The sequence below is a fragment of the Thamnophis elegans genome, chromosome 5 (genome assembly GCF_009769535.1).
Source record: "Thamnophis elegans isolate rThaEle1 chromosome 5, rThaEle1.pri, whole genome shotgun sequence".
NCBI classification, from domain to species: domain Eukaryota; kingdom Metazoa; phylum Chordata; class Lepidosauria; order Squamata; family Colubridae; genus Thamnophis; species Thamnophis elegans.
In genome coordinates, this window is record NC_045545.1 from 21,803,387 (window position 1) to 21,831,268 (window position 27,882).

The 27,882-nt window shown below is 36.8% G+C and overlaps 1 protein-coding gene across 3 annotated transcripts in view; it reads left to right on the forward strand.

The window, feature by feature from the left end:
* The window catches only part of SLC44A5 (solute carrier family 44 member 5), a 160,797-nt gene extending 139,952 nt beyond the window's left edge, over nucleotides 1-20,845 (forward strand). For 2 of the 3 annotated variants that reach the window (XM_032218293.1, XM_032218292.1), the window contains exons 13-22: nucleotides 4,008-4,100; nucleotides 6,516-6,603; nucleotides 7,714-7,976; nucleotides 8,496-8,590; nucleotides 9,415-9,518; nucleotides 9,758-9,831; nucleotides 10,788-10,858; nucleotides 13,165-13,253; nucleotides 14,434-14,518; nucleotides 15,666-18,888. In XM_032218293.1, the coding sequence (XP_032074184.1) occupies nucleotides 4,008-4,100; nucleotides 6,516-6,603; nucleotides 7,714-7,976; nucleotides 8,496-8,590; nucleotides 9,415-9,518; nucleotides 9,758-9,831; nucleotides 10,788-10,858; nucleotides 13,165-13,253; nucleotides 14,434-14,518; nucleotides 15,666-15,778 (1,075 nt within the window). In that variant the 3' untranslated portion in view covers nucleotides 15,779-18,888. Of the gene's footprint in view, nucleotides 1-4,007; nucleotides 4,101-6,515; nucleotides 6,604-7,713; nucleotides 7,977-8,495; nucleotides 8,591-9,414; nucleotides 9,519-9,757; nucleotides 9,832-10,787; nucleotides 10,859-13,164; nucleotides 13,254-14,433; nucleotides 14,519-15,665; nucleotides 18,889-19,565 lie in introns of those variants that run through there. The other variant, XM_032218294.1, reaches the window with a different exon arrangement.
* Nucleotides 20,846-27,882: the final 7,037 nt, after the last annotated feature.

A 27,882-nucleotide genomic window follows, 5' to 3' on the forward strand; every position in this document is an offset into this window, starting at 1 on the left:
TCTAAATCATGCCCTACTCTCCACATGACTCTCCTGAAGTAGCACTAAATTTTCAGCAATTAACACTGATCGGTCTATTTCCGGTTCAACAGAAAACCATCTAAACATTAAAGTTTTGAATTGGCCAGTGCTTTCTTTATCCATTTTAGTTGCCAGCCTCAATGGCCATTCTACCGTTTTTCCCTGAAAATACGACAGGGTCTTTTTTTTTTCTTTTGATCCCCAAAATAACCACTTGGCCTTATTTTTGGGAGCTCTTATTATTTTCGAGATGCAGGAGGTGGCGAACGTGGTCACCTCATGGCTGCTGCTATGTTGCAATATTTTCAGGGAGGCCTTATTTTAGCACGTGTACTCTAAAGCCCGATTGGGCTTATTATCTGTGATATCTTATTTTGGGGGAAAACGGAGTACTTCCCTTCATTTCTTCTTCTTAGAGTGCTCTCTAATAATTTTTTGAGCCTCCATTTCCAAAGTCAGATAATATGTAAGCCCTTGCCCTTTCTCTCCTATGAGAACCATTTCTCATAGAACTGAACGATCTCTACTCTTCCCATTAACAAAGCTGACACGAACTAGCACAGAACAACTGTTTGAATGCCTGCATAAAAATATGACTGTATGCAGAGTTGGCAAAATTCCATGATAACCGGAAGCCTGCCAGAAAGATATCAGGCTGCTATTTGCTCTAGTTCATAGATTCAGTCCAATTGAAAGTGAAGGAAGAAGACCAGACATTCCCTTTCAAAGAAGGTTCTCTTAATTGTGAAGAGAAGTATTCTGCAAGAATGCTGAATCTTGATTAATTAATTTGACCCTGATACCTCAAAAACTGTGAATTACTTTACCCATTTTATATAATACTAGCTGATAACCAGGCATTGCCCGGGTATTTATTTATAGGGGGAACATGTCCAGACCAAACATAATTTCTAATGTTGGATTTTCCCCCTTTTATCAGAGAGAGCCCCCTTGTGGAGTACTGTGAAGCTATTACCATGGCAATTGCACCGCGCTGCGCAATAGAAGCCATTTTATGGCAGTACAGTAAAAGTCATTTTAAGGCACAGGCTATATCTTAACAGAAGACACACCCCGAGGCGTTTTAGGGGTGTCTTCTCCCCACAATATTTTTTCCCAAAGAGTAAGTCATCTGTGTATCAAATTGCTTGTGGCATTCCTGCATTCCAGAGTTATGCTGGAACACACAGAGAGAGAGGGAGAGGGAGAGAGATTGAAGGTTACAGAAATACTGTCCAATATTTCTGCATTGGAAAGTGCATAAATATAATGCATTTTGATTCATTCATTAAAAGAAGTGTTGCACTCCATTGTGACACACAGCAGAATGCAACTCTTAATCAAGGTCTTGAAAAATATGTGGTTAATGAGTGAAAGCTAAGTAATTTTTTTCAAGTTTAGTTTAATCATCTCTTCAGAGAAATGGCAGTTTATATTAGTAATAAATCAGTTATGATCTATTCCTAGAATTTAACAAGCAGTTTATTATTGTAAACAGTTTATGATTTCAATAAGGTCTATCTATTATTAAATTCTGAAATGCACTGATTTGTAGTAATTATTTCTTGAATAGCATAAGCTTACACTGTTCTTCAATGATTGAAAAAAAACATTCAAGATGTTTCTAGCACAATACATTAATTGTCCATGTAGAACTAACGTTTAATGCAGGGTTTAATTTAAGTTTTAGCTCTTATTTGAATTATGTGAAATAATTATAAACATGAGCAGAGTATATTGCTCACATTAGGGAAAGCTAATGAAAATTGAAATGATAATTGTATAAAAAGTACTCTCATGTAGAGAAGAAAATCAGGTTTCATAACATTAGCAAGAAATTACCAAGATGACATAGGATGAAAAGGACATGAGGGTTTAATGATAGACTGCATGTGGAAGCTTACCTTTGGTACCAGATTTCATATTTGAGGTTTTAATAGATATATGGAAGTATATATTCTATGTTGTCTTTTTATTGATATTGTTTTAATTGTTGTTTGGAAACTACCCAGAGTTTGATATAAAAAGGATGGCAATAATGGCATCCTATTCTCTTCACCACCAGTTCGGTAGCGGGAACACGCACGTAGAAGGTCCAAGATGATGTCAGGGTGGGTGGGCGGAGCCTTGTGCTGCTGCTGCTACTAGTTCACCCAAACCGGTGTGAACCAGCATAATACCATCTCTGACAAGTGGCTATATACATGCTTTAAATACATAAATAAATGCACCCATCCATTCCTGGACCATGTTGCTCTGTTCAAACACATTGATGCCTTGGTCCCCTCTGAATGGACTATTTCTATGTGGCTTATGTGTAGCTGTCCTTGAAGAAAGCTACAGCTGGTACATAGGGCAGTGGCACAGGCAGATATGTGTGTTGCTTGATCAACACACATTATACTAAGCTACATTGGTTGCCATTATGTTTCTAGGTTCAATTCAAGATGCTGGTGATGACCTATACATTGCTCTGGCTTACCTGAGGGACTAGATAAACTCTCCCTGATTATATCTACCTTTGGCCCATTATGCTCTTCTGCCTATTTGAAAACATTATCAGGCAAAGAACTTTTTCTGCCATGGCATATAATTTTTGAAACATCCTCCCTCCAGAGATTAGATTAGCCCTGAGCCTTCTGGCTGTTCATGAGAACGTAAAAGCATGGGGTTGTTACCAGACTTAGGGATCCAGATGTGCAGCAGAACCTGTGCAATGGCTATATTAATTCATTGGTTGTGGTTTTACATTTTTACCAGCTGCTGATAGTGTGTGTTGTTTTATGATGTTTTAATGGTTGTTATCTGCCTTGAGTCATGCATTTAATGTGGGCAGCCATATAAATGGAAATAATAAACAAATATTAACAAAGAATAGAGAGAACAATAAAACATTTCCCAGAAGAGATTTCTTAGAAAGGAGAAAAGAAATACTAGATTTTTATTTAAATTTGATTTTTTTTAACTTTATGCATGGACCAAAGTCAGTCTCCAAACAAGTCTTCTTGTTTACCCTTTTCCTACTTACAAGCAGTTTAGGCTAACTATACCACTTCTGTGTGGCTTCTGACTTTCTGCCATGTCACTCATAGGTGGTGCTGGATAATTCGCTGAGTTTCATTTCCCCCCTAAATATGTTGCCCTTGTTATTTGAATAGTTCCTTCCCTTTGCATAGTCCCCTTCATTAGCAACAAAAATTCAATATGTCTTGTGTGTATTTGTAAACCCAAGAAAGAAAAGTCTGAACTTTATTATTCTGTGGGATACAGCAGGAATGAAAGAGCTAGTGTTCTTCACGTACAATTTTCAGTATTCAGAATTGATTTGAGTGATTGTGACTCCTGGGAGGTATAAGTCATCCACATATGAAGAGCCACATTGTAGCTTTCTGGAGTCCCATTGTATAAAGAAGCTAAGGGAAATAAGATTCATTATGTCAGTTTCAACATGTACTAAGAACTATGATGGATGAACTTTTGTGTAAAACAAAAGATCTGGGCACTGGACAGAAGTTACAATAAAAAAAAAGATTTTTGAAGGTGATACCAAAAATTACAGTGTGGGGGCAGGGGCAAAGCATGTCTTGTTGTAAAAGACATTGCATAAAAATATTGATAAAACAAATATTAAAGGATAATACAAAATGCAAATGAAAGAGCTAAGGAATAGGTAGAACCTGGGACAAAATGAAAGATGAAATTTTGTAGGGCAATGATTAGCAACCCAATTTTAAACAGCTTGTATAATAAAGAGTTAAAGGAGACAAATGGGTGGGAAGGGGATCTGTTAATTATGGCCAATGAATATGGCATTGTGGGAATTATTTTTATGATGACATATACTACAACAATTTGCATAATGAAAACTTACGCAAGGAATAGAAATAATGGTAGAAATTTGGTATGTTGTATACAAAGTTGATTGGTTTGCAGCTGACATCTGATAAATTGAATAACTTTATTCGTTTATTTGTTTATTTGTTTAGGGCAATTGGCTACATCATGTCTACATTATTCTATCCAATTATAACCTTTATTCTTATCGCCATATGCATTTCATACTGGGCAGTGACGGCTGTGTATCCTTTTTATCAAAGAGTAAGTGGTTACAGGTTATTTTCACATTTCCAGGTAAGCACTTTATGAGTATGTACATGTATACACTAAGTATTCATCACACTATCATCACAACATTATATGGAGTCCAGAAAAGAATGATAAATAGTAAATTCTTAAAAAGAAATGCAAGTAAGAAAAAGGAAGCATTGCTAAATGCTATGCAACACCATACATACAAACCACAATTAGGACTAGAATTTGCATTGCCAAGCAATGCAGTTTTGGAGCCAATTTTATGACTTTGTTTGGCACAGTTGTTAAACAAATCGCTGCAGTTGTTAAGTGAATCATGTAGTTGTTAAGTGAATCATGTAGTTGTTAAGTGAATCTTGCTTCCCCCATTGACTTTGCTTGCCAGAAGCCAGTTGTGAAGGTTGCAAATGGTTATCACATGACCTTGAAATACTGAAACTCATAAATACATGCAAAATACCTGATTTTGATCATGTGACCATGGGGATTCTGCAGTGGACATAAATGCAAAGGCAGGTCATACTTCACCTTTTGGTATTGGTGTAACTTTGAATGGTCACTAAAAGAATGATTGTAAGTTGAGAACTATCTGTATACCTTTCCATATTCTTCAACCCTAGCAAATTATCCTCGTGGATGTTTATATTACCGATAGTCCTCGATTTATGACCACAGTTGAGTCCAACATTTCTGTTGATAAGTGATACATTTGTTATGTGAGCTTTGCTCCATTTTACAACCTTTCTTGTCACAGTTGTTAAGTGAATCGCTGCAGTTGCTAAATTAGTAACACGGTTGTTAAGTGAATCTGGCTTCCCCACTCATTTTGCTTGTCAGAAGGTTGCAAAAGGTGACCTTAGGACACATCAATGGCAAACATCTGAATTTTGATCACATGACCATCTTTTTTTCATTTGCTACTACACATATCATTAAGTAAGCCATTCCCATTGCATTCATCTTAGTCTAACATGCTCCCAGTAGCATATAACATAGTGGGTAGAAGCATGCTATTATACACTTCTTTCAATAATCTTTCTTTGCAGTAGATTACATAACACCATTACTTTTCACCCTCATTTGTACGTTAAAATTTCTCCATTTCCCACTGTAGTAAGCATTCTGTTAGAGTACACAAATTCATATGCTCTAGTTTTTTTGCAGTTTATCTATAACTTGCAATCATTCATCACAATCTCCCTGTCAGAATTAAGTGCTTTGGTGGTTAATTCAATATTATTCACAACCGTATCATTTGTTGCATTTGCTGGAAATCATTTACATGCTCCGTCAATAATATGCATACAAATTATAGATATATTCATTCCTAACCAGCACACTTCTAACAAGCTTTGCTTATACACTGATCCCTAAATACATTAAACAATCAAATTATCAAATCATACAAGTTTGTTATTCCCTGCTCAATATTAATAATTTGTTAAACACTCCATTTATTCTATGGCATTCTTTAGAGTATGCTTTTAATGCATTCAGCAACCACTCTTAAACTCAATGCTTATGCATAATTGTCATAATTCAAAACTATCCAATGTATCATATTTCTTTGTTAAAGCATGAAAAAAGAAAGCATCTTAACCTCCTTCAAAAAAGCTATATTTTGCATAGGAAGGAATCTCGATCTTTAATGGATTCAAGTGTCATGTGATTTTTTTTGCCAAGTTTGAGAACATTTGATTTGTTCAAGTAAATAAATGAAAAGAACTTTACAAAATTCACTATGCATAAAATATCTTGTTTTTCGGTGGTTTCTTAATTATTTATTTACATGCTTACATTCCTTCCCAGACCTTCCCTTCTCATTGATTAATTGTGGATGAAATCCTTACATAAACTAGCAATAGAACTTATATACTGCTTCATAGAGCCTTTACAGCCCTCTCTAAGCAGTTTACAGAGTCAGCATATTACCCCCAACAATCCGGGTCCTCATTTTACCCACCTTGGAAGGATGGAAAGCTGAGTCAGTCTTGAGCCTGGTGGGATTTGAACTGCCAAATCACAGGCAGCTGCAGGCAGCAGAGCAGTACTGCACTCTAATCACTGCACCACTGCACAATGCAAAATCAAAGTTTTCCACTATTGTGTATGCGATCTTTGAGTTGTATTATTTTCTTTTTCACCTGGTGCCAAAAATGACCAGCAAAGATGTCCTTGATAATTAAGTAAAAGAGTAACAAATTTTATACCTCTGATTAATTATCTGCATAGCAGGCAGGTAGGTTTTTAGAAAATGCATACATGCTACGGTTATCATATCCTGTGCTAGTTATTAAAAAACAAAGCAAATTAAATGCATTCTTTGTGACTTTTCCTCTTAGTAGAATGTTACATACAGTGACTATCTGATTCTGTTTGCTACTTAACCCAATTAAATCAAGTTTCCTGGCTACCTCAGGAGAACCTGTGTACAAAGTTATGGCTAATCAAAGCTTATGCAAGTATGCAAATTTGACCTGTTATCCAGAGGTAAGCAAATGGGGGGGGGGGGACTTATTTACTTTCTAATTCTTCATTAGTTAATGCTCTATCCTTTCATAATGCCCTGTGCTTTAAATTCCCCACATTGGTTCTGACAAATTTGTACAAAAGAATCTTTTCAGTCTACTCTGATCGTAAGTGGGTGTAGCATTTAATGCAGAAAAGCTTGCATTGACCAGACGCATATAGGAGATTGAATTATTGGTTGTTTGATTACTCTATTTTTCAGAGTATAAGACACACATTTTTCCCTCAAAAAGAGGCTGAAAATCTGGGTGCATCTTATACAGTGAATACAGCATTTTTGCCTCCCAAAACCCGCTCCCTTCACCAAAATGGCCATGCATGGCCTTTAGAAAGCTTTCAGAGTGCTCCTGGGGGCTGGGGAGGGCAGAAATCAGTGAAAAACGGGCCAATTTTTGCTCAATCCCCTGCTCCAGCCCCTAGGAGCACTCTACAAGCCTCCTGAAGGCTATTCATGCCCTTTTTTTTTGAGAGGTCTGTTTTTGGGAGGTCTGCAGAGTGCAAAAACGTCTTTTTTATTTGCCTCTTCAAAATCTTGGTGCGTCTTATACTCTGAAAAATACGGTAACTTTGTTAAGAGTTTTCTGAAACTGTTAGAAACATTGGAAATTTACCGAAGCCCGTGAAGCATCTACAACCACAAGACACAGTATGGCTTAAAATGTGTCAACTTGTTTAGGCATTTAGGATGATTTGTAAGAACTGTTTGTCATATGAATTAATTACCATTTGAGGTTTTTAAATTTTAACAGCTTGAATTCTGCTAAAGCAAAATTTCCATCACTTGCAGAAGTTCTGGGTTTTTAAATAATATCAGCTCTAGTATTTTGATTGTGCTTATACAGCCTACCTCAAGCTGTTTTTATAATATGTTACACAATACACTGTTATCTCACTATTCCAAATGTTATATATACTGTACATGAGTATCATTAATACTTATGCAATCATTAGCTGAATACTGCCCTCTGTTGTTCTCTGTCCATTAGCCTAACAATGGAAAGATTCAGTTTGAGACTGTATTGAAATCAGTTCATGTCTCCAATTGATTATTTTTCTTTTGTCCCTGAACAGACTTTCAACACTACTAACGTGACCAAACTATGTCCAGGGGCACAGTGTACATTTGCTTTCTATGGGGGAGAAAGTCTATACCACCGCTACATTTTAGTGTTTCAAATTATCAATGTGTTTGTCTTTCTCTGGCTGGTCAATTTTTCAATCGCATTGGGTCAATGTACCCTTGCTGGTGCCTTTGCTTCTTATTATTGGGCCTTCCGAAAACCTGCTGACATCCCACCTTGCCCTCTCTTTTCTTCATTTGGACGAGCAATACGGTAAGTAAGAAATTACATCAGTGTTTGAATTCACTTCTATCTCTATCTTCCGTGTCATGTTTTCACACAGCTAGATTTTACCGTGGATCTTGTTTTCTTTTCACCCTCGAAATAAGTGCTTGACCTTATTTTCGGGGAGGTCTTATTATTTTTGAGGTGCAGGAGGTGGAAAGCGTGGTCACCTCATGGCTGCTGCTGTGCTGCAATATTTTCGGGGAGGGATTATTTTCAGGGAAGGGCTTATTTTAGTGCATGTGCTATTGGGCTTATTATCCAGGAAGGTCTTATTTTCAGGGAAACAGGGTAAATGTGTCTGTAACTTCCCTTTGGGCTTGGCAATAGCAGTAAATTAGAACTACAAATTCATATTTTAATATAGATACGCCTTATAAATACATGTTGTAGTCCATAATATTATATAGTAGAATTTTTATCAGCCATATTAACAGTTTTTGTAACTGTACAATGTCAAGGAACATGTTCTTCCTGAAGAGTAACATTTGAATTTTTTTTCTTTAGGTATCATACAGGTTCTTTAGCATTTGGCTCCTTAATTCTTGCAGTGGTTCAACTAATTAGAGTAATCCTGGAATACCTTGATCACAAACTTAAGGGTGAGTTTCATGAAATAAGACTTTGCTTTTTCAGTTGGAGGACACTTGCATACCTTCTCATTCATATGAAACACAAATTTGGCAGAAGCATTTATACCCATAAAGGGACTAAACAGGGGTGGGATTCAGTTGGTTCGGACCAGTTTGGGCTGGTCCGAACTGGATGCTAATTTTACATCTGGTTCGCTGAAGTGGTAGTTGCAAGGACTCTCTGGCCCCGCCCACCCCACTCTGCCTCTCCCAGGAGTCTCCACATGGCCTATTTTGGATGCCAGGGTTTGTGCAGAGGCTCTGGGAGGGCAAAAAATGGACCTCCCAGAAGTCTAGAGACAGGCCCATTGCCAGGCTTCAAAGGGCCTCCAGAGCTGCTCCCACCAAGGGTGCGTGCATTTTCATCCTCTCCAGGCTTTTCTTGAGCCTCTGGGAGGGCAAAAATGGCTTCCTCTGGGCTCTGGATGCCGAGTAGGCCACACTCACCATGGTCTTTCCCACCCAGCAACCGGGCAGATAACCGGTTGCTAAAAAATTTCAGTCCCACCCCTGGGCCTAAACCACAAATGGTTTATCTATCTTGCTCCAGTGTTTCCATTTATGGACTTTGGGAAAATGTACTTTACAGCAAGCCATGAATGGGAAAGTTTCTGACCATTGGTAGAGTGAACATTCCCAGTTTGTTTAAGCAATGAAAGAAAATATTTAAAGCTTTAGCCAACCCTAATTTATTCTTCATCTCCAAATTCTCATGCACAAGTATAAAATCTTCTATATGGAATCATCTTGGCATTTTGTAAATTTTTAAGAAATGTTTTCTCTCTTTCATGCAGGCTCACAAAATGCATTTGCTAAGTTCTTGCTTTGCTGCCTCAAATGCTGTTTTTGGTGTTTGGAAAAATTCCTTAAATTTATCAACAGGAATGCTTACATCATGGTAGGTTTTCTTTTTCACTCTCTCCTTTTCCAAACACTTTTATGCAATGCCTAGCAATCTATATAACTGGTGTGGCAATTCCAGTGTTCCAATTTTTTAATATAGTGGTTTAAAACCATAGTATTTAAACTATTTTTGGATTGAAATGTTTATATCTTTTTTTCTGCATACTAAAAGATACTTTAATATCTAGTCTCAGAAAACTTTAGTATATGTTAATAGCTGTTACTCTTCTGCAGATTGCAATCTATGGTAAAAACTTCTGCACCTCAGCAAGGGAAGCGTTTTTTCTTCTCATGAGAAATGTGGTAAGGTAAGAAGGTATAATCCTGTATGCTCCATATATTTGGCCCTCACTAAAAATATGCTTGATGAATGTTTTAAATATTCATATTATTCTCATTTATCTAAGACTAATGTCATCCACTGTAGATAGCTTGAGCCATTAATTCCATGATGCTGTTCTGTCCAGAAACTCTTGGAGTTGCAAATGCAATACTTCTAGAGAATTCCAGTTTAGGAACAGATCACATTCAAAGGCTAGATCACATTTTTAATTGTTTCCACACAATTGCAGAGATAGAAACTTTAAAGCATGGACTAGTGCCGTGAATAAGTTTGTTCTAGATTCACAAAGAATATAGTTAACACCCTAACCAATATTTATTTGAGTTAATTTGAGAAATGTTAAGTTTATTTTATTTAAGTACACACGCCATCCACCTCACATCAAGTGAATATTAATAAAAGAATTAAACCCAAACATATTCAGTTTTTAACCTTCTTGGGCAGTTTTGTTATTAATAGAAGATTGCCATGGTGTGTAGGTGTGTACATATAACAGGTAGAAGAAGAAAGGAAGAAAAAGAGAGAGAGGGGGGGGAGAGAGTGTGAATGAATGAGTATATATATTATATATCTTATATATGACCCAAGACAATTCCTCTTCACTCCGTGTTGCCCAGGCAAACAAAATGATTGGCATACCTGGACTGATATACAAGTAGTCCTCGAGTTATGACCACAACCCAGCAAATAAAGGAATATTTGCATTTCCCCTCAGATAATACTAATAAAATAGTCATCGTCGCTTCTCTGAGGAAATTAATTATCAGGTTTTAAATCTTTCTCTAAAATGAGATCCTTTAAGTACATAGAAATAGTATGTCACGTAGTTATCGAAGTAACCTTAACAGCTAGATTCAGATCCATACAGCCTTTGGGATGAAAAACAACATAATAATAACAGTTTTCTTATCTGTTGCAAAGGGTTGCAGTCCTGGATAAAGTAACAGACTTCTTATTATTCCTGGGTAAACTCCTCGTTGCTGGAGCTGTGGGTGAGTCAATCAATTAATTTTTGTGTGTGTCTGTGTGTTATTTTATTTTATTCAAAAAAAAAGTTAAATGCAAAATACAGAGCTCAAAAAATTATAATCCAAAAGGACAAAAGGAAAAAAACACAAAGCAATCAAAGCCTTAAAAAGGTGCATAAAAAAGACATTATACACATGTGATCCCCTCTAGTTGAACACTGATTAATATATTGCCATTTAAGATTACTATGGCACTGAAAAAAGTGACTTATGACCATTTTTCACACTTATGACCATTGCAGCATCTCCATGGTCATGGGATCAAAATTAAGCCATTTGGCAAATGACTCATATTTATGAAGGTTGCAATGTCATGGGATCATGTGATCACCTTTTGCAACCTTCTGACAAGCAAAGTCAAGCCTTACTGTTACTAATTTAACAATTGCAGTGATTCACTTAACAATTGTAGAAAGAAAGGTTGCAAAATGAGGCAAAATTCATATAACAACTGTCTCACTTACCAACATAAATGTTGAGCTCAGTTGTGGTCATGACTCAAGGACTACCTGTAATAAATATTCTCTAACAGCAGGTCAAAACATAAGTGTTCTGAATTAAAATAATTTGTATATTATGTGTATATTTTATTTTATAACTAGAAAATGAATGAGAATTGTCTGAAATGAAACCATTTAACAGTGAAATTGCTTCATGCTTTCCTTGTGTTTAAGAATAAATTTCTGGGACTAATTAATTTACATTCTTTCCCCTTCCTGTTAGCATACCTGTTATTCTGAATTAGTATCTCAATTTATCACTAAACATGCTGAATAAGATTAATGGAAAGTAGTTAAATGGTTCTCCAAAAAATAAACTAGATAAGCTTTTTAAAAAATTAAGTTTGGGTTTCTTTTCTGTTTTGGTAACTGCACATGTTATTAAAAAGATACCCGAGGAATGATAAAATAAATTAATATCCTCTAGTTGCATGAATTATTCACAGATAATTAATTGGAATGTGAATTTTAGACCACTACAAAGACCAGGGTTAATTAATGTAAGGATTTATTGTTTGAAACATTATGTTATAAAAACTCTCGAGGACTCTGTTTGTGAAAATGCATGTGTGTTTAAATGGAGATGCCTAGGTGGCTTGGGGGTGAATAGTTGAATAGCAGTAACACTTAGATTTATATACTGCTTCACAGTGCTTTATAGCCCTCTCTAAGCAGTTTACAAAGTCAGCATATTGCCCCTAACAGTCTGGGTCCTCCTTTTACCAACCTCGATAAGATGGAAGTCCTTGAGACAACCTTCAGCCTGTCAGGATCGAACTCCTGACAGTTCGCAGAATTACCTTCAATACTGCATTCTAATCACCATGCCACCATGGCTCTTTTATAAATAAATCATTTATACAGTACATTTATGTATATTTCCAGACATAGAATTATCTATTTCAAACTATATTGTTTGTTTCAAAACACACACACACGGCTGTGTGTGTGTATGTTCCAGCATAATTATGGAACACCTTCAGCAATTTCAACCAAACTTGGTACACAGATGACTTACTCTCTGGAAACAAATACTGAGGGGATAAGACAGTTCTAACACCCCTTAGGGTGTGTGTTCTGTTAAGATACAGCCTGTTGTTCCTTAAAATAGTTTTTACTGTACTGCCATAAAATGGCTTCTACTGTACAGCGCAGTTGAGTTGCCATGGTAATGGCTTCACAGTACTCCACAAGTTGGCTCCCTCTGGTAAGGGGGAAAATCCAACATTAGAAATTACGTTTGGTCCGGGCATTTTCCCCTATAAATAAATACCCAGGCAAAGCTGGGTTATCAACTAGTGAGAGATAAAAGAGCTTTAAAATCCAACTAAGACATTGTCAGCCTCTGTTTTGCTGCTTGCTTTCAGCTGCCATTGAAACGGGGGGGGGGGGCATAGTATTTGGAATGGGGAATTGTTCTGTGCAGGAGTGACAAAGAGGAGTTGCGGCCAAGGCCAACTGTCCATCATACCAACCTGATGATGATTTTTGAAGATGTCTCCCACATGACACCTGTGGGGTGTTCGGATTGAACTATGGGATGGGGTTACCAAGGGGAGAGGGTTGGGTCACATATTGATAGCTATGATTATGCGCGCTTTTACCTCAGATCTTGCTTTGCCTAGCTACTATCTACTCATAACCAGTAAAAGTACTCTTAGTTCTGCAAAATGGAGTTGAGTGGTTTCTTTCTTGGTTACTGAGGGAAGCAGCCCTGACAGACATATTGTAGCTAATGCTCTTTGTGTGTGTTTTTTCTCTTTCCTGCAGGTGTCCTAGCCTTCTTTTTCTTCACACACAGGATACCAGCATTTGCACAAGAAGCACCTTCACTGAATTATTATTGGGTCCCCCTCTTGGTAAGTTCAAATGAAGAATTAGAGGTTCCAAGCGTGAAGTTGGCTTTTGGCAATGATCAGAATCATGCCTCTCCAGCCTCCAACAAAACAAACAACCCCACACTTCTATTTATTTTGGTTCTGATTTATTTAAATTATCTTTGCTTATTGTTGCTTGGATACACGCTGGGGAAAATACTATATCTCAGTCTTCATAAGTTAGCTCTGATCCACGTTCTAGCAATAAGAATTGCAGGCACGGAGGATCAAATTTGATTTGAGTTTGATACTTGGATCCCAATTCATATTTTAGGCAGGTAGCATGATCTTCTCCAGATAGTTTGCATTACATCTTTAGAGATTAATTTGCTGCTTTCATATTGGATAGGGCTGATGGACGTTGGAACCCAAAACATAGGGACGTCCCAGGTTGTTTGCTTTCCCCTATCTTTCTTGCTCTTCTGCACTTCTGTTTGGATTTTTAAAAAAGGAAAGAAGTTATCTCCACCAGACCGATTAGATCCCACAGACTAGGCCTCCTCCGAATTCCATCCGCTGGCCAGTGTCGACTGGCGACTACCCGGAGGAGAGCCTTCTCTGTGGCTGCTCCGACCCTCTGGAACGAACTCCCCGTGGAGATTCGCACCCTCACCACCCTCCAGGCCTTCCGCAAAGCCCTTAAAACCTGGCTGTTCCGACAGGCCTGGGGCTAAAGAACCGTGCCCCTATCTCGAATGGTATGACTGTTGCGCTTTTAAATTATGTATTGTTTTGTGTTGTTTGTCAAATCGTTTGTATCCCCCCTTCCCTTGTTTTGAGCTGTGAGCTGCCCTGAGTCCCCCTCGGGGGAAAAGGGCGGCATACAAATGAAATAAACAGTTAAGTCCCTGACTATATACTATGTGCCTTTAAAGAAAGGTTGAGCAAGAGAGAAGAAGCATAATTCACAATGGGTTAGTGTAACATTAAAGGAAGATGTAATTTGAAACTACAGTATCCCATCCAGACAGCTATTAATAACATTGTACTTTACTATTAACAGCTGGTCCGCTGCACACCATTTCTAGTAAATCTGCTGGGAGGAGGGGAAGAGAAGAGAGGACTGGGAAGTCACAGTTATTTTCTAAGTTTAGAGTCAGGAATATCTTCAGAAAAACTATCACAACAATGTAAATTTAACATAGTTTGTCTTCTTTTCCAGACTGTCATTATAGGGTCATATCTGGTTGCACACGGATTCTTCAGTGTCTATGCAATGTGTGTTGACACACTTTTCCTCTGTTTTTGTAAGTCATCAGCTTTTTGTGATTTATTTCCTCTTTCAGTAATGCTCAGATAAAGGACTGGTAACTCAACTCCCTAACAGAATCCATTAATATGTTAGAGGGATCTGTTTCTTGCTTCTCTTGTTACAGTTTACTCAGTTGAAATTTTTATTCATGGGCAATCGCATGTCAGATGTGATTTCATTAGTCAGCTAGTGAACTATTGCTAAAAGCTAATTACCATTATGGCTTTTTTGAGAAACTGCTCCATAATAATTACTAACCACTAAGTATTTTATAGCTTCATTTTGTCCAGCAGCATTTCAGTAGATAAGTGTTATGTGTTCTTGCTAATAACATCCTTGCTGTTTTAATCATGATAGCTGTGTTGGTTGAACTTAAAGTAACATGTTTCCTCTTCTGCAACCAAGTTGACTTGAAAAGAACTAGAATATATTTTACTTGGGAGCATGGATTAGTAACATGAATTAGTCTGTGCTCTGTATGCAAATAACTTTATCCATCCTTATGAAATTGTAAAGATGACAAATGTCCTTGAACATCCCAGTCGTGGGAATCCCACTTGCTACTGAGAAAGCACTGAAGCAGAACTTTGGAAAAATGATCCAGGGCTCAATAAATAATTATGAATGAATCAACCACTTGTAAACTGGACCTTATGTGACTGTAGTCCCAGTCTTCTAGTTTTCCATGTCACCGGAATCTATTTTATTCCAAAAGAATCATTCAGCTGTCAACATCTTATAATTGCAGTTGATTTACCATTATGCTCCCCACCCCACCCCACAACCTCCCCCTACCCAAGACTACTGTGGAAATACAGTATTAGTAGGTTCTGTGCTTCATCACCAAGTATAAGTTAATTATTTTAGTTAACCTGCAAAGTTAACCTGTTGCATGAGCAAAAAGTATGGATCACAGCATGGCTTAATGCAACTTAGCTATGACCTGTTTGGTATTGATCTGAAATTGCGTATGAATGCTTTTGTTATCACAAAAGCAATGGCATCACATAATGAAATTCAACTCTAGCATTGTAGGAATTCTAATGATTCTTTTCCTCTCTTTCTTCTGAATCTCTCATTTGTTTTGGTTTGACTGCATGTCTGCTTTTTGCTTTGGCTCTTCTTGACTGCTTTCTACCCAGGCGAAGACTTGGAAAGGAATGACGGATCTACAGCAAAACCTTACTACATGTCAGCTAGTCTGCACCGGATTTTGGGGAAGAAGGAACTGAGTCCCAAAAAGTTAATGGGATGATGCTCAAAATTGCAACAGTGTTAGTTTTAAGGAAGAGGGGAGAAAAAAAACATTTTAAAAGCAGGATGCGTATAATTTAGACAAAAGATTTTTTTTTAAGTATGACGCTTCTGGTTAATAAATCATTTGTGTTGCTTTATACTATCTGAAAATAAGCAAACGGGCAACATTTTCAAGACGTCTTTTAACCGCTGTGAAATAAGATCACATCATAGTTTTTATAGAGTGCCTATGGGAAATGTGTAAATGTGAAGCTTCTTTTTTTTAATCTTTAGCTCTTAGTGTTTTAATAACTTTTCTAACCTGAAATTTTGCTGTCTGAAATGACAGCCATTTTGATAACTTTTTTTATAGGTGTATATTTGTAAAGGATATTCAGGCAATTTTTCAAAGCACTACAATGTATCCTAATTAGCCATAAACATATCAAGATTATCGATAACCAGCAGGTAGTCCTAAAATTGTAATAATGGTGCTATGGCTGTATTTTTACTGTACATGCTGAATGACAGCTACTTAAACTGTGACTAAAAAAAACCTAATGGTTCCCATGTGAGGAAGGGCACATCGCTTATTCAGTTGCCTCCTAAAAGTTGAAATGGAGATAAATTGGGATCCTGATGATTGATCTCCCCCCACCCACAAAATAGAGCAAAGATTATTTAAATACCTTCAATTTTTTTCAAAAAAAGAATGTTATGCCAATATCTATTATTCATTTTTTAAAAAATGTACGTCATGCAATAGCCCCTGTTCGCCACCAAATGCAATATTTATGGGGGCAGTTGCAAAATATTAATAATAATACTGGGTTAAGAGTGCCATGATTTTATATGCATTATGTAAACATTTTTTTCTAGAAAAAATATCCATAAAATAAAATCCAATATTAGGGTTTTTTTCCCCTATGGAAGAAATCCTTGTAAACAAGCTTGGTCTTTCCTAACTTGGTCTTCTGGTGATTTGATGGAACTTCTGTTCCAGTTCTCCCCACCAGTTCAACCTTTGTTCAGTGTATCTTTGGAACACACCAGATTGAAGAAGGTTGATCTCAGCTGAAACTCAGATCATTTACATTTCATCATAACTTTTTCTCCTTCTTCTGCTGCTTGACAAAGACAAAGAATTAAGGATTATTTGCCATTTAGGTCCCTCTTGCATTATTTATATGAACATCTGATCATTTTTCATTCAGAGAGGAAAGAAATGAGAGAGATGTAATATGAATGAATATTCCTTGTAGCTGAAGTAAAAAAAACCTGGTCTTGAGTCTCATAGAAAAAGACCTAATGAGTAAATATCAAAAATTAGTGTTCTGCATCATAAAATAGAATACACTCCTGTAAGGAAAATACAATTGTCTTATTTATAACTGGAACTCAAAACCATTAATCTCATTTTATACTAGTAAAAGCTGGGGAGACAACATATTCTAAGCAGAGTTTCTTCACAGTCATGCTGCTTATTTAGAAGTTATCTCATATGAACTTTTATTTCTGTTAAACATTAAAACAATGGGTAGCCTTAGTTATGCTGTTGCTCCCGGTTCACGAGAGGCTTTTAAAAAAGGACACACTGTTTTCAACACCTGTGATCATTAATTCCATTATCCCCTCATGACATTATCCTCTGTGATTAACACAGGGGTGATTGGCCTCAGTTCTGACTGAAGCTTGTGTCCAGATTTGCAATGGTAATTCTACTTTTTTTCTCTAATTTATTGCACAAATCAATACCAAGCTTATTATTTTAAAATTGGGCCCTCCAAAATTCATTCAACTGAACTGTCTAGTTCTACATGAAGCTGGTCTTGGTTTTAAGATAATTGAGCAATTCAACTGATATTAATTGGACTAATATAGAATCTTAGGTGTTTTTAATCCCCCAGTTTTTAATTCCAAGAGTTTTTAACTCTTCTGTTACAAAGAAGAAGTTTTTCCTGGAAGTCCATTCTATTAAAAGGAACAACTTATTTCCAGATGAGAATATTTTTTTGAGAAAGGTGCTTACATTATTTGTATTCCAAAACACTTGAGAGAGCTAGCAGTCTGAAATAAATTATATATATGCACTCAGCTGAATGCCCATGTCGGTGAGTAGATATACTTTTCATGCAGACAAGTGTAATTCATCCAGATTGGGCACATAGGTAGCTTTCCTGGAGGAGGGAATATTTTGCTACTTCTACCTACTTCAGCAAAAACTGTTCTAGAAGGTTGAGGAGCTCTTTGGGACAACAGGAATGATGCAAGAAGAGCCAGGACCTGATTAGAGTCATTTGCCATTCCCTCAGCAGGAGCCTCCAAAGGAGTCTGCCTGCCCCAATGGAAGAAGGCAATTTCTTCCCTTCTGTGCTACTAAAAGGGACAACAAATTAGTTTCTCTGCATGCAAATATACAAATCAAAAGATGAATAGAACCTCCTAACTACAGCAATCACTGAGTGTTAGCAGACATCTATTAGGAATGTCTCTAGAAGGCAACTTTCGTCCATGGATAACTGGAGAGCAGTTTGAATAATATGTAATTCATCATTAAAAAAACATATTTTCCCATTGTAATGCCTGTTCAGACCTTAGACTATGGCTATATATGAACCCAGCTATCATGCTGTTCACATAATGTTAATATCTTGAGATACATAGTAGGCAAAATAATTGACTTAGTCCTTGCTAAGCATGTCCTTGCATGCTTAGCAAGGACTAAGATTGCACTTTTAAGTCACAATGCAACCATCAGACATCATTAGATGTCTTTAGGAATTGTTAGGTGTAACACTGGATTGTTTCTAGATAATTAGAACTGATTCTAACAATTATTAGAACAGGAGTGACATCTGGAAAATGTATGTTGTTATCTTACTGATTAAAACGGGGGCTTAGCAATCAATCCAAAGAAGCTAACACATAAAGGAAGAAAAACAAACTAAGAATTTGCCAAAGAAGTAAGTCACAAAATTATTTCCCCCCCCCACATGCAATATTTATTCTGGCCTGGTTTTTATTTAACAAACCATGGTTAAAATAAACTGTGATTTAATATATGTGAGTACAGCCGATAGACTGTACTTGAATAAGTAAACCCAGTCAGAAATAAAATGGAAAAATGCCCTTAAAGGAAACATTCTAGAGTCATTTTGTTAACTAAACAACTGGAAAAAATGTGAAAATGCTAAGCAATAGCACTGAAATTTGGCTACCATTCAGCCAATTTGAAATGTCAAATAATGGCAAAGTGTACATCTGATAGGCAAAATTCCTGAATATCTTTCTCAGAAATGAATGAGCATTAATGTGCAAACTAAGTAATAATTTATTTTTGAAAGGCAAATAGCTTTGAATTTTGACTGATGTGTTTCTTAATCCTTAGGACAAACCCTGCAGGTTTGTTATAGTGTCCATTTTATGCATATAGTGCTTTAACATAAAGCTAAAGCTTGATCAAATGCACTTCCGTGCTTTAGAGAAGTCATAATGTACTAGAAAAATCATTTCTTGATGAGATGATAACATAGGCTTGGATCCTGCACTCCTTCGAGTCAAGAGCGGAGGCAAAGGCTTCTTCTTGATGGAACTGGTGCAGCATCTAGCCCACTTGATTCTAAAGGGCTGATTATATTATTGCGCCAGTGTTTACAGTATAATAAATGCCAAAACATCCCATGTGTAATATATACATATATATATATATATATATCGCCAGGCGTTTGCTGTTGTGCACAAAAGAGCCAGCAGATGGAAGTATTGGATTGGTTTCATTTTTTGCTCTCTGCCTTTCTTCCTCCTAGTGGGAGATTTAGAAAGTCAGGATGGTTCTACCAAAAGACCTTATTACATGAGTAAATCTCTGCTGAAGATACTCAACAAGCATAACATGCAAAGCAAAAGACATTAGAGAAGGTGGACTGTCCTCACCACATCATTGCATTGGGTCTGGTGCACTGTTTCTGCAATACGTTGTCAGCTTTTACTTGTGCAAGTTTTATACCAAAGCTATTGTACCCCGTGAAACCATCCGAGTGAAACCATCCAGTTTGTCGTGACACCAATCTTTAAAATTCCAGGGACAAAGGAAACATGAGAGATTTCTCCCCCCCCTTCTTTCTCTCTTGATTTCTCTTTAATTACTGTGGCTTGGATATTAAAACGTTGGCTGTTGTTTTCTTTATTTTTCTTCTTTTAAAAAAGAGGTATGAAATGTCTTACTGTTAAACATTTTGTCCTAAGTGAGTAAACAGATTTTTCAAAACAATGTTAAGAGTTTCCAAGGAAGAAAACCTGTAAATGTCCTTTTTCAATATATATGGTCAAAGAATATGTAAATGTCTCTTGACTGCATTTCAAGTTTTGTCCCTTTCCTAGCCTGTACAGCTGTGTGCTCCAATACAAAGTGCCTTACTGGCTATTGGTATCAACTACTTTATGTTCCTAAGTTTACAAGCACCATTTGAACCATTAATCTACTATTGCTTGAAACAAAAACTCTCGTTTGATTTATTTGAAAGTATTGATACAAGTTTGGTTGTTTTATGTAGTTGCAAGTGTTACAAAACCTGTATTTTCCCACCTCCATCTGCTCTAAAAGCAAAGCAGTGGGCAATATAACATTTAGGTGTTTCTGCTTAGTTTTATCCAGCTTGATTTATAATTCAGGATATTGAGTCTCTGCTGACTTTCCACTTCAGCATGTACTGCAATCCACATACAAACCAGTTTTCTGGGGTATTTATTCAACTTCCTCAATCCAGGAGATCAGAAGTAGGTGTGCCAACTTTTCAGCCAGATGTTTTATCTATCCGAATGGCAATTTGATCTATCACAATTAACAGTAAATATTTATTGCCCTGCTAAGAAATATTATCAGATGATCCTAATTTTAGAAAGCCTTTCCTACAAAAGAAAAGTAGATTAGATAGAAAAATTTATAAAGAAAGAAAAATTTCCAGAGCAATGCCCAGACTGCATCCCACTTTTCCCCAATCTATCTATGAGTCGAGGTGGCGCTGTGGTTAAATGCAGCACTGCAGCACTGCAGGCTACTTCAGCTGACTGCAGTTCTGCAGTTCGGCTGTTCAAATCTCACCGGCTCAGGGTTGACTCAGCCTTCCATCCTTCCGAGGTGGGTAAAATGAGGACCCGGATTGTTGTTGGGGGCAATATGCTGACTCTGTAAACCGCTTAGAGAGGGCTGAAAGCCCTATGAAGCGGTATATAAGTCTGCTATTGCTATTGCTATTGCTATCTAGGGTGGCATCAGCTCCAAGACAAACTAATCCAGCTTCTCCCATCCCATGTCACAAAACCATATCTGCACGTATACATACCTGCCAGAAGCCACATGACAGAAAGAGCAGATCAAGATTTTTTAAAAAACTGAAATATTAACTACTGATTAATATTGCCTGTAAATTAAGGTATACAGGTAGTCCTAGACTTAATATCATTTATTTAGTGATGTTACCATAGCATTGAAAAGAGTGACCTATGACCAGCTTTTGCACATCCCCTGCAGCATCCCCCTTAGTCACATGGTCAACATTTCAGCCAGAGCTTCTGCCAGGTCGCCCCAGATCGGGCGAACTAGTAGTGGTGGCTGCAGGAGGATCCTCCCACCCACCTGTGCTTGCAAGCATGCTCACGAGTGAACTGGTAGTAAAGCAAATTGAAACCCCCCACTGATTCAGGCGCTTGGCAACTGGCATGTATTTATGAAGGTTGCAGTGTCCCAGGGTCATGTGATCACCATTTTGTGACCTTCCTAGCCAGTTTCCAACAAGCAAAGTCAGTGGGGGAAGCCAGACCCACTTAACAGTTAACCACATGATTCATTTCACAACTGCAATGATTCACTTAACAACTAACTAACTAACTAAAGTCATAAAATGAAAGAATTCAGTTAACAACTGCCTAGTTTAACATCATAAATTTTGGACTCAATTATAGTCATAAGCTGAGGACTAACTGGATATGGAAAACAAAAATAAACATTCCTTCCCTCCTTCCATCCCTTCCTTTCTTCTTCCCCCAGCATAAGAAGAAACATATAAAGGATATGAAGTGAAGGAAATGGGTAGATGTGCAAGGAAGTGGGTGGGAAGCCTTATTTAGGAATTACCCAAAAGGCTGGAAACTAATTTGGCAACTCTTCCTCATTCCAAATTATTCAAAGTGCTTTATTGCAGCAATGTTTGCAGTCCTTTGCACTCCCTGCCCAATACTTTGCTTTATTAGCCAACCTAGGAAGAACCTTGTTCCCTTTACAGATTTGAAGGAGCATGAAACAGCTGCTCCAGATACATCCACAGGGATCAGCCGTGAAGTTGGCAGTTCTACAGACAAGCTCCCATGTGAACCAGGGAGGAAAAAGAAATATTTTTTCTTGTTTGTCCCTGTATGTGTGATGCCTGTAGATATCTCGGCTTTCAGAGCTGATGAAAAATGTGTGTGTGTGTGTGTGTGTGTGTGTGTGTGTGTGTGTGTTTGTATGCTTTATAAAACAGAGCTCCGACGCTGCAGCTTGAGCGGAGTAGGGCTGCGCCCTCGGCATTTGAGTGCATGCTCAGATTACCATTCTGCTGGTTGTCTGCAAATGCACACCTCCTCATTAGCTGAAACACACACACCCTCAAAGCATAGAAAACATGGGTGCCAAATTGTGTTGCAGAGCTTTTTTGGCCATCTCGCTGAGCATTCCCAGGAAGGAATCTTTTCAAGGAATGGAAGCTTGGAAGAGTATTTTGCAAAGTAGTCCTCTGAATACTATGGCCATTTAGTAATCATTACTCTGAAGTTACACCAACGAATGTTACACTAGCAGTGGCAGTTGTGCCTGGAGGGCACTGCTACTTAACCACAGGTAGCATGGGACTGTTCCTTTAGTTTTGCATGTGCCCTTGCTTTCATCAGAGAAATTATAGCCCCTGTTCATTTCAGTAATGATGCATAAATACTACTTAACAAAATGTACAATATTGCAGTTTTTAAAGAAAACATTTCTTAGGTCTAACAGGACAACATGACATCTAAGAGTGTAAACCTTACATGTTTGCTCAGAAGTAAATCCCACTGAATTAAATGAAACTTGTTTGTTTCCTGAAGCAATCCCTATACTCTGCTCGTATTAGATACAAAGCTTAACTGAATTTATTTGACAGCAAATCCCCTTGCTTCTGACTATCTGTGCTAGGTTCGTGGAATTAAGGGTAAATTCTGGTTTTATTAAAATTAGAAACACTCATTATTGTCCCTGGAATCAAGATATATTTTTAGAGCCAATTATACAACGTCTTGTACTTCCATGCACTGATTAGCTAAGTCAAAATCACTTCATCATCAATTATTCTATAATTTAGAGTCCTGCTTTGTAAAGTACAAGAAACTGGAACAAAGAGATACATATAGTACACTGGTATAAAGTATTTATTGCTTAGTTAACAGGTGTTAAAAGGCTATTTCATTTCTGAAATCCATGTAAAGATAAGATGTTATTTTGAAGGATGAGTTTTAATTTTCTAACTTTTGATACAATCTATTATTCCCCTTCTAAAATGTTAATTAACATTTATAGTTCATGGTAATAAAAGAGAAACTTAATAGCTTCTTAGTTTCTGAGATGTATATTTAATACTTCCTTAAACAATCATTAATGCAGCCTGTGATAAGGGGTACATCACCATTTCAAATATGTACTCGTAATTTGCATGGTAACAAATGAAGGACATTTTCTGTTTCTCATCTGATTACATTTTTACTTCAAATGTGATTTTTAGAGACTGTTTTTTGTGCCCAAACCAAATTAACTTGAGCACATGGCCGTCTGAACTTTAAAATCTATTTGCTTCTGCTGTGCAGAAATTTTAGAAATGTATTGTTGAAAATATCTTTGCAGAACTTAATAGTTAACACAAGTTGTTGTTACTTATTGTTTAACAGCTCTTAAGATTTGTTCTAATAAAGGTTTAGATATAAAATGATGACTGTTTTTTTTCTTCTTCTCTGAGTGCAATGTGAGTTCCTTCCTTACTTCACTGTTCCACAAAATCTATTTGATTGGTAAATTCATATTTACTTAGCAATAAGTCCCATTGATTTTATTAGGACTTCCATGTGTGGTGCCCTGTCATGTGTTACTCAAATGTAATTCCTAATGGTTCTAAATAAGGTGTCAGAAAAAAGACACAGAACATGTGCATGATATCCATTTTACTTGTCCCAAATTTTAAAAAAAATGTATGGAGAGGTGTTCAAATGATTCTCCACACAGCAATCATTTGCAACAAACCTGAATGGTTGGTAGATTGAAAAGCAAGGATGTCTACCCAATCCACGACTCCTTTTTATGTCTTTTAAAGCCATTCTGAACTGCCAAGTTTTATTTTATTGCTATAGATCTTCAGCCATCTAATTTCCTTGTTTTCATCATGGTTTCTAGTATCAGTTGAAAACCAGAGGAAGCATATTACTGTACTGTAATTATTTCCAAAGTCAAGTGATGGATTTGTATGACTTTGGAAAGTCCTTGGAAAGACTCTTTCAGCTTGAAAGCAATTTAAAAATTGGAAAATTGGAATTAAAAATTGGAATACAAGTTCTCAACAAAGAACAGTTTGTTTAGTGACTGTTCAAAGTTACAACAGCACTGAAAAAAGTGACTTATGACCATTTTTCACACAACCATTGCAGCATTCCCATGGTCATGTGATCAAAATTACAGCACTTGGCAACTGACTCATATTTATGATAGCGGTTTTCCTGGAGTCAATGTGATCGTCTTTCACAACCATCCAACAAAGTCAATGGGGAAGCCAGATTCACTTAATAACCATGTTACTAACTTAACAATTGCAATGATTCACTTGACAATTGTGGCAAGAACGGTTGTAAAAGGGGGCAAAACTCACTTAAGAAATCTATCACTTAGCAACAGAAACGTTGGGCTCTGCTGTGGCCATAAGTTGAGGACTACCTGTAGTGGGAGACTTAGATCTAGTTCAGTCTTGCTCATATAAGAACAGATGATTCTGATATTGTTCTTAGTACTAAGCTCTACTTGGTTGCCCCATTCACAAGGCACTATTATCTAGGGTTAACTGGTTCACAAGACACAATGAACTAAATTACACTGGCTTGCAGAACATGAGGCTTAAGGGGATTGGCTGATGTGTGATTTAGTGTTCAGAGAAGCACAATTATAGTCAAATGAACAAAAAGGTCAAAGGGGTCACACTCTACTCCGCTTGTATTTCTATTTCTGAGTGGGAGAACTCTTGTTCATTCTGCAAAGCACATGGAATATGTCTAAGCACTAAACACTATAAACAACATATGATACAAGTTTACAACAATATTTCATCATTTATAAATGAAAGCATTAATCATCTTGGATTAAGACAAAGAATGTATTCTAATCTAAAAGCTGGGATCGGGAAGGATTGTTGAGAGTCCAAGATCTACCCTATATTTACAGAGTTGTTTTTAATTAAATCAGGATTTCTTAAACTGCTCCAGCATTCCTTTTGTGTCATATGCATGTGCCGTGGATTGGACTACAACTCTCAGTTATCCTTGACTATTGTGTCTTTGCACATTCCCAAGCCATAACTTATCACAAGCTGCTTGCTTTCTCATCTTTAAGGCATGCTCATAAATAGGATTTTGGTGATTGATGGGTTTTCTGTAACACGTAGTTTTTCTTAACCTTTATTTAAGATTTAAATCCCCAGGCCATAGAAATCTTAATCCATCACCAGCTGAATTTTAAAACTGGGGCTCATTTTCCCCCTTTAATTCCATTATAAATATTCTGAACTAAACTTCATGGTATGTTCGCTAACTAGTCCATTACTTAAATATAAGCCATGCTTCTCCATCTTCATTATAATTATATTTTTTCTTTTGTTTCTAAAGTGATTTGGGGTGGGGGTTAATTGTCTCATTTTTATCACCATAATATCAAGCCTGTAAGGTCATTTAGACTAGAAATAGTGACTGACCCAAACACATCCAGAGATCTTTGTGGTTCAATGAATCCTTGAACTCAGTTCAAATTAAGTTGGTTTTCATTAGCCTGCATCTTCCAAGTCAAATGTGAAAGGGGATACAGTTGGCCCTGTGCAGACAATCCTTTCTCTGAATACCGACTGTGGGTCCCTTTCCATGTAACAGAGGCTAGGAATTAAAGAAGTTATTCCTGCTAATAGTCTCCACATGGAGTGAATTTTCATAGTAAATAAGCAACCTTCATTAGAATTGCATGTAAAACAATGAGAAAAAGATGCTTCACATTTTATGCAATTTCAGTTCTTCCTCACTATTTATTAAAGCAGCTGTGTCTTTTTTTCCCCAGATATATGAGCCTGAGAAATTGTACTCCTGCTTCAAAACAGTTTCTCTCTTTGATGCAGGCAATGAGCATAAACATAATAAAAATATCATTGCATTGCATTGAGTCATAGACAAATCCTGTGCTTTGTGGTATTGGAAGTACTATTTCATTTTTGAAGAATGCACAAATCTATGATTTATGTTTACTAATTATCTTCTGAAAAATGTCTACCATAAGCCAGACAGTGCAACTTAGAAAAGATGTTGTTTCCTTTCACTTTTAACAGAATTTTATTACACATCAACTTGTAACTTGGCTATACACCAGCTCCTGTTGCTTATTTGTAACTGAAAACTGTTCAATGCGTTACATCTTCTCCACTAACAAACAGAACATTTTTTGCAGGGAAAGGAAAAATTACAAAGCAATTTCTAATGCATCCTTTGTACATATTGAAAATGGAAGTTGGAAATGTCATCTCCCCCTTTAATATTATAGAACTATTATATTCAAACTGGAGAACAGTTGCTTCTGTGTAATTTGTGCAAGTGTGTTATATGTTTAGGGTTTCTTAGAGCTTTAATGCATCATTAAAAAAATACAAAATTAAAAAGGCCAATTCACACAGCCCTTCTTGCTGTGTTGTCTGAGCAATTCAATTTCCTGCCTCAATACGTTTTCATATCAGCATATACCAAAGCCTCATTTCTGATTATTTGGCTATATAAGACTAATTATGTAGTTTTGCTTTTACATATGAAGCATTTGTACTTGGAAAAGGTGAAAAAAAAACCTCCTAACACAGCCATTGTTTTCTCCTGTAATAATGTAATTTGCTTATATGTAAATGTTACAAAACCAGAGAAGGGCTCATTTAAAAACTGCTAAGGAAGACAATATCCATGCATCTCCCAGTAAAAGCTAGATGTTCCCTAGGCAGTCCAGTTAAGATGATCTTGGTCATCTGTTCAACACTTCTGCCTTCAGCTCTGTCCTAGGAAGTACAAAGGAACGTGATAGGGATTCTCCTGCCTACCAGTCAGAATTATAGAACTTACAATGTGAATGCCAATCCTGAAGCAGCGTAGCATTGTAAGTGTGCAGCTTTGCAAATAGGGTATATTCTAATGAATTCTATTCTAAAGTCAATGAAGTCCAGGCTGCAGATGTAAAATAAGAGTTTATTGAGAAAAGGGAAATGCAAGCAAAACAAGAGAAAGCAATAATCACATAGGATTTCAAATCAAATCAATTCTACCTCTGGCACCAAGTCTTCTATTTCAGCACATACTCATTGCAGAAAAAAATGGTTGAAAATGTTCTTTTGACCCATTTAGATGTTTGTAGGAAGGTTCTTCTCCTTCTCCTTCTCCTTCTGCTTCTGCTTCTGCTTCTTGCTTTACTGGTTATTTTAAAGCACTTTCCACAATTTTTATAATATATGAAAAGTAAATGACAGCCAGCCTCTTTGGTAAGACACTTGTTTTTTTTTCTATCAAAGAGAATGTCCCACCTATTAAGTCCTGAGTCTACCCAGAAAATCAGAAATCAGCTAGAAGCTAAATCCAGCATGACTATTAACTCAATGGAATTACAAAGCCAAATTCTCACTAGTTATGCCCTTTGAATAAAACAAGATTATATGGGAGAGGTTTTTGGGATAACAGAAGCTGAATACCATCTAATCAGCATGAAGTCAATGAATCAAATCCTTCAGGAAGCAATGCGATGCCATATCAAAAGTATAGATTAGTTACAATAAAAGAAAATGATATTTTGAA